This window comes from Triturus cristatus, chromosome 6 (genome assembly GCF_964204655.1).
Source record: "Triturus cristatus chromosome 6, aTriCri1.1, whole genome shotgun sequence".
Taxonomy (NCBI): domain Eukaryota; kingdom Metazoa; phylum Chordata; class Amphibia; order Caudata; family Salamandridae; genus Triturus; species Triturus cristatus.
Window position 1 is genome coordinate 898,568,014 of NC_140589.1, and position 12,580 is coordinate 898,580,593.

The 12,580-nt window shown below is 47.9% G+C and overlaps 1 protein-coding gene across 2 annotated transcripts in view; it reads right to left on the minus strand.

The window, feature by feature from the left end:
• Positions 1-12,580, minus strand: part of SLC22A3 (solute carrier family 22 member 3) — a 681,970-nt gene that overhangs the window by 346,293 nt on the left and 323,097 nt on the right. For both annotated transcript variants that reach the window (XR_014963047.1, XM_085611548.1), the window contains exon 2: positions 8,717-8,820. Coding sequence is in view for 1 of the 2 variants with exons in the window: in XM_085611548.1 (XP_085467674.1) it covers positions 8,717-8,820 (104 nt within the window). In the remaining variant the exon portion in view is untranslated. The remainder of the gene's footprint in view (positions 1-8,716; positions 8,821-12,580) is intronic.

Below are 12,580 nucleotides of genomic sequence, written 5' to 3' on the forward strand. Positions count from 1 at the left end.
CAGGGACAAACCCATTTTGGTCTGCGTGCACCAAATGGGGGACCACTGGCGCCAATCGTTCCGCCAGTATTTTTGCTAGGATTTTGTAATCCACGTTTAGCATCGCCAGGGGTCTGTATGAGCCCAAGGCTGTGTGGTCTCGGTCCGGTTTAGGCAGGGAGACCAGGAACGCCTCCCGCATGGAGGGGGGGAGCGACCCTTCCTCTAGTGCTTTGTTGTAGAGTGCTCGCAGCAGCGGCGCCAGGGACTCACGATGCCATTGATTGTATTGCCTCCCCAATTTCCTCCAGGGAGAGGGGCCCACTAAGCGCTTCGTTATGTTCCCTTGAGGCCACAGGTAATTGGATGGTGGCCAGAAACTCCCCAAGAAGGTGCCGGGGACCTATCCCCTTAGCCTTATACAGTTGCTTGTAATGGTCTATGAAGGCCCGATGTATCTCGCGCTGTGTGTATACCATCACTCCATCCTCCCTTCCGATTGCTCCTATCGGGCCCCGGCGATCCTCCTGCCGGATTAACCAAGCCAGCAGTCGACTCGCCCTATCCGCTCTAGCGTGCGTCCTGGCCATGTGCGCCGCATAGTTATGGCATCGGAGCCTCTCCATAAGCTCCGCGTGTTTTCCACGGAGATCCTCCAGGCTACGCAAATGCCTACCCCCTCCTTCTCCCTCCCTCTCGTATTGTAAGAGTTCGTCCTCTAGGCGCGCCAGGGAGTCTGAAAGTGTCTTACGTATGTTCCACTTGGACCCCAAGCAGTGCCCCCGAATGGCCACCTTATGGGTGTCCCATTCCACCAATGCACTGCTCGCCGTCCCTTCGTTTATGTCAAAGTATGCTAGAATAGCCGTACCAAGGGAGGAGCGGAACTCCGAGTCCTCCAGTGCGCTCGGCTGAAGTCGCCAGGTGGGCACCGGCACCGCCACCAAGCTAATCCGAAACCACAAGGGGTTATGGTCGGAGTGTGTCCGCCCCAGGTATTCTGACTGCTCGATAAGCGGGAGCAATGACTGGGAGCCCACTATCCTGTCCAATCGTACGTGTAGGTCGTGTAGGTCGTGTACTGCTGAATAGTAAGAATATATCCTATCTCTTGGGTGGAGTATGCGCCACAAGTCCTGCAGCGCCCAGTGCGTGAGCCAGTCCCCCAGTGCCCGAGCGCTGGACTCCGCTACCGTGGCACGGAGGGGAGGGAGGGATCTGTCCAACTGGACATCCAGCACCATATTAAAGTCTCCTCCCAGCAACCAGGGGAGCCCAGCGTAAGGGTGTAGAAGCTGCGTCAGTCGCACTAAGAAGGACGCCTGATCCACATTAGGCGCATATAACGAGCCCAGCAGTATCTCTTGACCATTCAGCTTCCCCCGCACTAACGTGTACCTGCCCTTCCGGTCCACCACCACCTCTTCGCAATTGAAAGGGACGCCTGCTCGCACCCAGATCAGCGTGCCCCGCGCATGCGCCGAATAGACGGTGCCGTATGTTTGCCCTCTCCAGTGCCCAGAAAGCCTGTCCAGTTCCATCTGGGTCATATGCGTCTCCTGTAGGAGGGCAATCCCAACAGAGTGTCGCTGCAGATAGGAAAAGATGGAGTAATGCTTGGACGGCGTGTGCATGCCCCGTATGTTCCAGGTCACAATGGTAGTGTGCGTCATCGCGAAGCTAGCCGTGCAAGCCGGGCTGGGGGCGAAGTGTCCGCACCAGAGGGGGAGCTTGTTAATGCGCTGCCATGCAAACAGTGTAACTACTATGAACAATTTAACAAATAGGGCGTATTCCCAACGGGGCATCCGTCCAAACCTCAGGAATGCTAATATTGTGCTATTTCAGTATAGTGCCTGATGGGGTTCGCGTGATAGTAGCGACTTGTTGGCACTAGTTCCCCTCCCTTGTTTCCTCTGGATGAAGGAGGAGCAGTATCGTGCCAAGAATTAAACTGCCGTGTAGGCCCAGTGCAAGTCGCAGCGATAGAAGCCCGCAGGTGTGACATCTAGTGACGCGCGCCATGTGCAACCCGCCCCCGCTCAGCCAGCCGCCCCCCGCGCTAGTCCTACACCCCCCCATTAGGTCCCAGGGCTCCAGAACCACCCAGCTCGGTGCCATGGCAGGTACGTGGCCTTGTCTGTCATGCGCAGCCCCTGCCCAAACTCAGCATTATGACATCCTATCACACAATCAGGTCAGCAGTCTGTGGGGTTACCACTGGCAAAATCAAATCTTCCGAGATCACTGTAGACGGGGACGATGCTCCACTAGTTCCCGGAGCACTGTGCGTACAAATCTCCATTCGACCACTTGTTTGTTATGTTCCAAGTGTCGCCACCGCCTCAAGTGCCTCCTGTCGCTCCATCCTTATTCTCTCCGGGCTTGGTGCCACCGGTCCCGGCCGTGCCAGCTGTCGTGCCCCCCGACGCCCACGTCTTCTGGATCTTCTCCCTGGGCGGCTGTCGGCATCCGAACCTGTGGGCCTCGTTCCCGTCCACTGCCCCGACTCCTCCAGCCAGTCCCACACGTCCGCCGGGGAGTCGAAGAAGCGGGTCCCCTCTTTTGCTACCACTCTTAGACGGGCCGGGAACAGCAGGGAGTAAGGCAGCGCCAGCTCCCGCAGCTGTCGCCTCACCGCCATGTAGTTGCTTCTGTGCCGCTGCACGGCGGTGGTGTAGTCCGGAAAGAGCATGACTCGGCTACTACCCACGGTCAGGTCGCCAGATTTTCTAGTTTCACTCAGAACCGCATCCCTGTCCCGGTAGTTGAGGAGCTTGAACAGAAATGGGCGGGGGCGGGCCCCCAGCCTGGGCCTCTGCGCCGGCACTCTGTGTGCCCTTTCCACGACGAAGTGTTGAGATAACACCCCCGGAGGCAGAAGATCCCGCAACCAGTTTTCCACGTATTGCTCCGGGTTCCTACCCTCCACTCCTTCCGGAAGACCCACTACGCGAATATTATTGCGTCGGGAGCGTCCTTCCGCATCGTCTATCCGATCTTCGAGCGCATGGACCCGGTCCAGCACATCCTGCAGTGCTGCACTATGGCTCTGGGCAACAGGTTGGAGCTCCTGAAGCGTTTGGCCGTGCGCCGCACCCCTCTCGACCAGTTTGTGATGGTCAGCGTGGAGGAGGGTGAAGTCTGATGGGACCTTATCAATCCTTGTTTCGAGGGACTCCCTTGTCTGTTCCAGGGTAGTGCCAAGCCTCTCCACCGCCGCGAGCATGGTGTCCATTTTAGTTGAGAGGGCCGCCGTTTGCGGCTCCATGTCTCCCCCTGGTCGCCCCTGTGGGGGTTCCAGGCTCCCGGTGCGTAGCTGTCCATGCCGTGATTTGTCTCGAAGCCGGCCCATCGCGAACTGCTGAGCAGTCGGCATCCACAGCACGTCCTCAGGCGTCGTATGAACAACCGGGCGTAGGCCCCCCAATCCCGCCGGCACGCCGCTCTACGCGGCCTCAGGAGCTCTGCTCAGTTCCCAGGTGCCCATCCGCCTGGCCCCAAACAGCGGGGGGAGGACCGGGGATACCACACAGCCCGCGCGAGCAACAGGCTCCAGAGGGGAAGCACACCAGTGATGTTACCCAGTCCGTAAGGGGCTCACAGAACGTTTCGCCCTTTTCCCCTCAGGGCAGCGCACCACTTTTCTTGTCCCCCTGGGGCGGCGACCAATAGGGCCTCCCGCGTCCCCCACCCGGCAGCACACAATATGTCCGATCCAGTCCCGTTACGGCCTTGCCAGGCACACCCGACCGGTGCCCGCCAGCAGACCGCCTTGTGCCCAGGCTCGAAGCTAACCTACTTTTTTAAGCAGAGTAACACCTAGAGCTGGGAGAAAGCCGTAGCCCAAGTTGAACACAAATATTTTGTCAGTGTTGTTCAAATGGGAGTTTATAGGTTAGTCGTGCTGAGTTTTATAAGGCAGCATTGCACAAGGTCTAGGGAGGCTGCCATGGGATTAAAAGGCCAATTGATTCTAATTGTGGATGAAGGTTTCAGAGCGGGAGTCAATTTCAAAGTTGACCTAAAAAATTACAAAAAAGTTACAATATGTATTTGATTTATTACTGTTTAAAAGTATTGTGTATTGTTCAAATTTAGAAACTGCAAGACTGGGGGGAAAGTCATGTTCAGATTAAGTACAAAGTAATAAATAAGCAACTTTATTTGACAAAAAAAAAACATTTTCCTGGAGGGACAAGAGCAGCATGTAGAAATTTGCTAAAAAGCGTCCTATTTATTGGGAGCAGGCTGCCGAGATTAACGTTGACAGAATGTTGATCTGTTTAAGATGTGAGTGTATACACAAGGCACCACGACTCAGCCTAATTACTTCCTAGAAATGACTCGTTAAATGCAAGCTGTGGGTTCGCAGGAAACGCATCTTCTATAAACATTACTTCCCAGCCAAACTGCTGTCCCAAAATATTGTGTTCGCTGAGGTCCACAGTTTAGTATTTTTGTGCTCACATGTGGGATTATCGTTGGTTTACATTTTCTGTACTGAACCCTACCTCAAAGTGAATATACACAAATGTGAAAGGCAGACTGGAGTCCAGGCAGTAATGTTGACCTCTTGCCTTGCAGTGTGCACTGTACTACATAAATCCCTCATGCTCAGAAGTGTTTAACCACGCCCTCTCCCGCCAGCTAGCATGCATGACGCACAGCAACTGTCCTAAAATGGCATATTGTGCAAACTGTTGATACATTTTCTGTAGCACATTTCTTTATTAAATTTAGCATCAATTGTCCCTAGTACTTAATTTAGATTTTTCACAGCCTGGTGGGCAGAAAATCTGGATTTTATTAAGGACACGGGGGCCAAGATTATACAAATCTCCTTTATTGCCACAGCTCAGCAGTAACAATGAAGAGAATATAGAACTTAAATCAGTGCCAGGGCCCTCGTCAGGAGGCCACTGCTGTTTAAACCACCAATCCTCCCTGCCAGCGCTGCCAATGACAGTATCAACACAACTACTAACCCTCAAACTACTACAAGTGTGACCATTCAGACTATCCAGGCCCCCCAAAACTATAACAATGCCTTGGGCAGCAGGTATTAGCCATTTGTACTGTATATCAGAACATTGGAATGTGGAGCACTCCATTTAACACAATGGAGTGCTCCGGGCTTCTACGGGCCGGTAAAGGCCTGCAAACCAACATTCCAATGTTGTTTTACAAAGGCATCTCAGGCCCGAGGGGATTTAAACCCCCTCTGGCTCCGAGAGGCCTTTGTTTTATTTGTTAGAACATTCTGCCCCCTAGTGGCAAAATGTTCTAATAGCCTTATAGTCCTCCGTAGCTGGGCTATACCAGCCATTAAAGTTCTGCTCCCTTGTTAAAGGCCCTCTTCTTCGTCTCGGGCCTTTAACGTTGGAGTGGGCCTTTAATGGCCGGTATAGCCCGCCATTGCAGTTGTTGTGTTCATCTCTAAATTAGACAAACAGTGACACCATGTGTCAGACTCTCACAAGTGCCTGCATTGTCAATTAAGTGCAGGTAGCGAGCACCAGAAATCACTGTCTCAAATTTAGGACTGATGGTATCGGTTTGGGGTCCTGAATGCATAATATTAATTTCAGTCTGGGGGGGGTCAACTGTGTCTAGTATTAATCTTCTTTAGGGCAATATGACATGTATGGCGTAAAACAGGACCAGGTATTGTGTTGCGCTTCCTAGTCTACAGGACCAGACTGAGGGAGCTCGCAACACATAATGTGTTATCATATCTATCTAGAGCCGATATGATGTTGGAGTGCAGCCTCAAGAACATATGATCCGCAGTTTCAGCCACAAGCAAGTAAATAAACAGCCCACGCGGTTCGCTGGTGAACCGCCAATCATAATCTACTGCTCAGCGAACTTGAGACCATGAAGATATAAGACTAAGACAACAGCACCAACATGAGCATTTGGACTTGCCTGGTGTGACCGGGGAGATATAGGATGAGCATCTAAATTCAAATTCACTGTCAAATTCAAATTGGGATGCAAATAGTTGTGCACTGACTTCTTCCAAGGCACTGCAATGTGTGCATTACTGCTAGAAAGCCAAACACAAGAATTAAAAAAAAAAGAGTAATCTTTTACAGTTTACCCCACTGTACCTCTTGCCATTATCTGGACACTTGTGTCCCATCACGCTGAATTTAACATAAGAATTATTATTACCTCTCTATAACAGGTGCATCCGTATAGGACAACTGACACTTGAAAGGATCGCTTGGCTCAATTGACAGATAACAGATATTTATTGGCACCCGACTAAATGGTGCTCATGTAATCGACCTTGGAAGAATGAATGGCTGGGTAAACCCATCAGAATTCAAGCCTGCAGACATAAAGTCAAAAAATGACTGCCTCGGGTGGACATATCAGGCTACTAATTCACCAGATGATGGTTCTCAGTTTGACCTTTACCTTAAATCCCAAGGCCTGACCCCACACATTAATGCAATACCTTAATAGTTATTTTTATAAGTAATTGGATTTATTTTAATGTAATTAATAATATTCAATTAGTGCACATTATCTCTAACCTTAACTCTATCCTTAAGACATGATAAATATTCATTTGTGTTTAATTGTAACTAAATTTGCTCATTAGTTTGCTAAGCAACAGAGTTAGACAGGGGCATAGCCTGGTCAGTAAGATTGAGGGCGTGTCATGTTTCAATACGATATACAACAAGGAGGGTACATGAGACAGGCTAAAGGGGAAAAGAAAAGAGAAAGGAATGCAGATTGGTTGGAGTGCTAAGAGAAAAAACACAATATTTTGTCAAATAAGCAATATTTTGAAGACTTTCGAAACAGAGAGAGAGAGAGAGAGAGAGCGTGTGTGTGTGTGTGTGTGTGTGTGTGTGTGTGTGTGTGCGGGCGTGCGTGTGTGTGTGTGTGTGTGTGTGTGTGTGCGCGCGCGTGTGTGTATGTGTGTGTGTGTGTGTAAATATCCTTGGTGATATCCAACATCTCACAATACCCAACTGAAATCACCTGTAAAAAATTATTTATCATAAAATACATTTATTAGGGAGGGTGTAACACCCCAAACACCCCCTGCCCCCGAAGCTACAAAAGATTTGATTGTAAGAGTCATGGATACAGTTCAAGGACGGGAACTTCTTAGGCCTCCAAAAGATACAGACGGAAAATTTGCTGAGTACAACATATGGCAAAGTGAATGAATACCATGTGAGAAGTATAAATACCCCGCAAAAGATTCACTCAAGACATGGGTTAATGGGAAACAGACCAACCTAACAAACCACCACATACAGAACAAAGTCACAGTACACCCACTAAGAAGCATATGTCGCTATATATACCAGGCAACTCACAAATAAAGCTTAACTTCTTGCGTAGGGTAGCACCATACACACATAAATCAAACATACACCTGCCTATGGTCTCAGAAAGACAGGACCCTATAGTGTAGAGTGACCGTGACTATGAGGGATAGCTGAAGATACATGTATTGCAAAGGATGGTGGATCAGGGAGCTCCACCTCTTCAGGGGACAGCGATTGGTACCTGGACACATCTTCTACAGTATGGAATTAAGGACAGGGTGGCGAGTGGGGAGCATGCTCTCGGTGAAGAGGAAGAATAGCTTTGGACTGCAGTAGTAAAGGGAAGGTTGTGATGTTTTCAGATTCACCGCATTGGCCTCTATCACCTTCTTCATAGTGAATAAAAATATTGAACTACTGAGGTCGTGTTTCTGTCTTCCTTCGTATAAAAAAGTACAAACCAAGTAACAAATGAACTAAGCACCTGGAGGAAACAAAGGATAGGATAGGATAAGGATATGAAAAATGTATAGAGCGCACTAAAACCCGAAGGTGCCAAAGCGCTATAGTAGGACAGATGAATCAGCAAGAGCAGCGCAGCCAAGAGTCAAGAGATCTGAGATGAAAAGAACCAGAGAAAGGGGATGTCTATATTGAGTCTCAGGTGACTTCACTGACATCTTCAACTTTACGCACTCAGAAGTCTTCAACCCTTCTCCATGAATTGCAATAGCGAACATGTGAATAAAACTCAAAGAGATCGGGTATAACACAGCAATGTATCTGCAAGGACACTCAATTGTCTGTCTGACAGCTGAACATTTAAGACACCAAGATTTCCTCTCCAACTAAGGGTCCGAGTGTGAATGGGTCAGAGATTTCTGACTCCTCTGCAAACCCCTGTTTACTCAGGGGTCAGAATTCCAAGTTGAGTAAAAGCCTTTGACCTTCGTTAAATTCCAGCCGATATGACCTGCCGAATTTTTAAAGGGAAAAGTTTATGGTATTTCTCATGACATGCAGATTTACGTTACATGTGTATTTGTAAAGCACACATTCACCCCCAAAGGGGCATCTTGGCACTGAATAACAGATGTTTATTGTTCAAAAAACTCAATGGTACTCATTTTATCGACCTCAGAAAGGATGAAAGACTGAGTGGACCCACTGGGATTTGACCCTGTGATCATGAGGTTTAACACAAGCCAATGGATGCATTAGTCCACTGAGCCACCAGACTCAGCCACAATCACCCAAATCCGTGTGTTATTCCCCAAAGACTTGAACTAGGTGCATTTTATTGCACCTCATCACTTCTGAACCCCGGAAGTTGGATTTTATCAGATCCGATAAATTGCACCTTTCCTCAGACCCACTCACAGTCAGGACCTTAGTGTACAATATTTGGGCTGGTTATGATGTAATGTATACTGTACCTGTCAGCAGCATAGCCCAGGGTGAACGCGCCCATCAGAAATCCCAGGTTGAGGACCGCTTGCGTCAAATCGAGCTTCCAGGAGTTGGCACACACAAGATTGTACTGCAAGAGTAAATACAAATATAATCAGTCACATTGTGAAGATCAATCACTTGACATTATTGATATACCTAATGTGTCAATGATTGTTTAGTGTGGGACACCTTCAAGTCTCTTTTTGAGTGACACTTTTGGTCCTGATGGAGGAGGGGGCGAGGGCCACTGGAAAGTTTGCCCTGATTGTACAGACATCTCCAGTGGGACAAGATTCCCGAGAGACCCCTGCAGCTATTCACACTGCCCACCGGTTTGCTTGGCATCTATTTAAGCTGTTTTACATTCTAGTGGTGTGTGATGCCTTTAAAGACTCTTAAGTGTAATTATCTGCGACTGTTTCAGCTCACATGCCATACATACATTCCCATGGCAAGTATGTCAAAAATATCTGTGCTGAAATTGGTCACACGGCTCTTTTTGAACATCCACATAGCATTCGCAAAGTCGCGAAGACTAAAGTTAAAACATTATTTCTTTGCGTCAACCATTATTAACATCGGATTGCAGCTCTATCTTGATCTTATTACACATGCTTATGAGTACAATTGTTTCTCTATTTTGATTGTGTGCGACATGTTTATGAGAGTAATCTTTCGTTTCTCTTTCTTGATCCTGTGTCAAATAGTTTCTCTATCTTGATAGTGATACAAATGTTTATGACAGTACATTTTCTCTATCTTGATAGTGATACAAATGTTTATGACAGTACATTTTCTCTATCTTGATAGTGATACAAATGTTTATGAGAGTACATTTTCTCTATCTTGATAGTGTTACAAATGTTTATGAGAGTAATCTTTTCTCTATCTTGATCTTGTAACAAATGTTTATGAGAGTAATATTTTTTCTATCTTGATCTTGTAACAAATGTTTATGGGTGTACTTTTTTCTACGGGTTCAGAATTAAGTCATGCATCATTTACTATCTGCTCCTACAGGGTGTAAGAACATTTCTCTGTGACAATCAGCCTTTACCAACCATGACCCATTTCTTTTTTTGTGGTCTTTTCGAATTTTCGAGTGAGTTACTTTTAAACCCTTTTGCGGAAATTCAGTTTTACTAATAGTGCTTTGTTTGCATTATCAAATGTTATCCTCCGCATTTATTTATTCAGTTGGAAAGTTTTTTAAATCTGTTTTGAAGATCTATATCGGAATTTCTGCTCTTGTTTATCTTCTTTCATATGTTCTTTTTATTTATATACTATAATTATGGTGAATCTTTTATTTATGAGCTCCTTGAGCCGTCAGTGCGTCATGTTTCGATGGCGCAACCTGCTGCGTGAAATTTACAAGTACATATTAAGCCACCCTCTGTGGCTTTACGTGTGTTCGTAAATCTCGCCACATTTCACGCAACACGTTGCGTGTTAGGGGCGTGACATGGGTGTTGCTGTGGGTGTTCCCACGCAACACTCATGTCCCCTGTTGCATTTCTAGATTTACGAGCAATCATAAATCTAGAAATGTGTCACGATGCTACACCACCCCCGAGGTAGCATACGGAAGTGCAACGAGGGGAAATGTTTTTATTTCTCCTCGTGCTGCTTTCTTCAGCACGCATTGGAGAAGGAAATCACCTCAAATGATTGTTTTTGTGCAGGAAGGTGCCCCTTCCTGCACAAAAACAATCTCCCCTCGACTCAGGCACCCTTGCACCATGGTGCAAGGGTGCATGCACCAGCGCATGGCAGCAGTTTGTCCGCCAGTGCAGGGAAAGGCAAAGAGATGCGATATGTTGCTGTAAATATGTTGCATCCCTGTGCCTGGAAACTAACGCAGCGTGGCGCGGCAAAATAATTTGCGGCACCGTGCTACGTTAGTTTCCCATAAATAAGCCCCTGTATATTTACAGCTACTATTGCTGAATAAAACTGAATTGAATTCAATAAGTATATGCTGTACCAAGTCGAGTGGCCAGTGGGTATATTTTGAGAACTGCAAACTCAGGCCCCTGTTTATTAACGGATTATTTACAATGTGAAGAAGGTTTCCCCCTGTATTGAAAATAGAAGAAGAGGTTTGCTGGATTTCCCCATTGCACACAAATGTCAAGGATATAAATGCTATAGACTGCCAATACCAAATTAACACGATTCATTCATTTTGAAAACAAAAAATCACAAGAATGAAGGTCTGTAATGCAAACATGAATTTGTAGGTCAGAACCATAAATGTAATAATGTGTGTTACTTGATGGTCAAGGCTAGACTGACAGTAAAGGACCCAGAGAGAAGGAAGGCCGTCGCCGACTGGATTATGAGCAGTCGTCTGAAGCTGAACTCGGACAAAACGAAGGTCCTCATCCTCGGACCCACCCCCTCAGCCTGGGACGACTCCTGGTGGTCGACCACACTGGGAACAGCACCGACACCCACCGACCACGCAGGCAACCTAGGATTCATCCTCGACTCCTTCCTCTCCATGTCGAAGCAGATCAGCGCCGTCTCCTCCTCCTGCTACAACACCCTCCGCATGCTCCGCAGGATCTACAAGTGGATCCCGACTGATACCAGAAGAACAGTGACACAGGCCCTCGTCAGCAGCAGGCTGGACTACGGCAACGCACTCTACTCAGGCATCCCAGCCCAACACCTGCGTCGACTACAACGCATCCAAAATGCCTCCGCCCGATTGATCCTCAACGTCCCCCGCCGCAGCCACATCACCCCGCACCTGAGAGACCTACACTGGCTCCCCGTCAACAAGAGGATCACCTTCAAGCTCCTCACCCACGCACACAAAGCACTCCACAATGCCGAACCGACCTACCTGAACAGCAGACTCAGCTTCTACACCCCCACCCACCAGCTCCGCTCCGCCAGCCTCGCCCTCGCCGCATCCAACAAAAGACCTCCGGTGGCAGATCTTTCTCCTACCTCGCCACCAAGACCTGGAACACCCTCCCGACCCACCTACGGCAGACCAAAGACCTACTCACCTTCAGAAGACTCCTCAATTCCTGGGTCTTCGAGCAGTAGCGCCCCCCCCCCCCCCCCCCAGCGTCTTGAGACCCTCACGGGTAAGTAGCACGCTTTACAAATTCTTTGATTGATTGATTGATTGAGAGACATACCCCGGTGGGCTGTGGGGAGCAGCTGCTTAGAAAGCTTCAGCCTGTTCAACCACCTAACAGTCAAACACACGATTTGCAGTGATAGATTAAAATCCTTTGAATAGTTCATGAGGTTTTCTCCTAAACTGCCTGTAAAAGCTATGGCCTTTTAGTCAACAGATTTAGAAAAGCCTGCTTTAAAAAATAATTTGGCGACAAATATACCCTCACAAGCTCTTAACTGGATTCCCTCACACCGCTCACTCGCACTGTGATATGAGGTAGGTATAAACACATTTTCTAGCGTTCTTTTCATGTACCTGCCAAAAAAGTAGATTTAGGAGAGAGACTCCCAATTTTTTTAATCCAAAATGACTACATTTAATGGGCAGATTTACTTAAAATTCATACAGCACAGTGCAGCGAGACGAGTTGCTAGCTGGGATGCATTAACGGGAGAGAACTGAAGAACAAGTTACTTACCTTCAGTAACGATGTATCTGGTAGAGACCTATATATTAGTTGTAGATTCCTTACCTTAGAATTTACCCGAGGCATCAGTCTGGATCAGGAGATTTTTTCTTCAGCAGTATCCCTGCGTGTTGTTAGGGGGTGTCGGTTTTCACACCAAAAGCGCAGAGCCATGAAAGACACTGACCACTGGTGCATCAACACTAGGGCCCTGCAGGGGAGTCCCTTGCTCTAGAAATC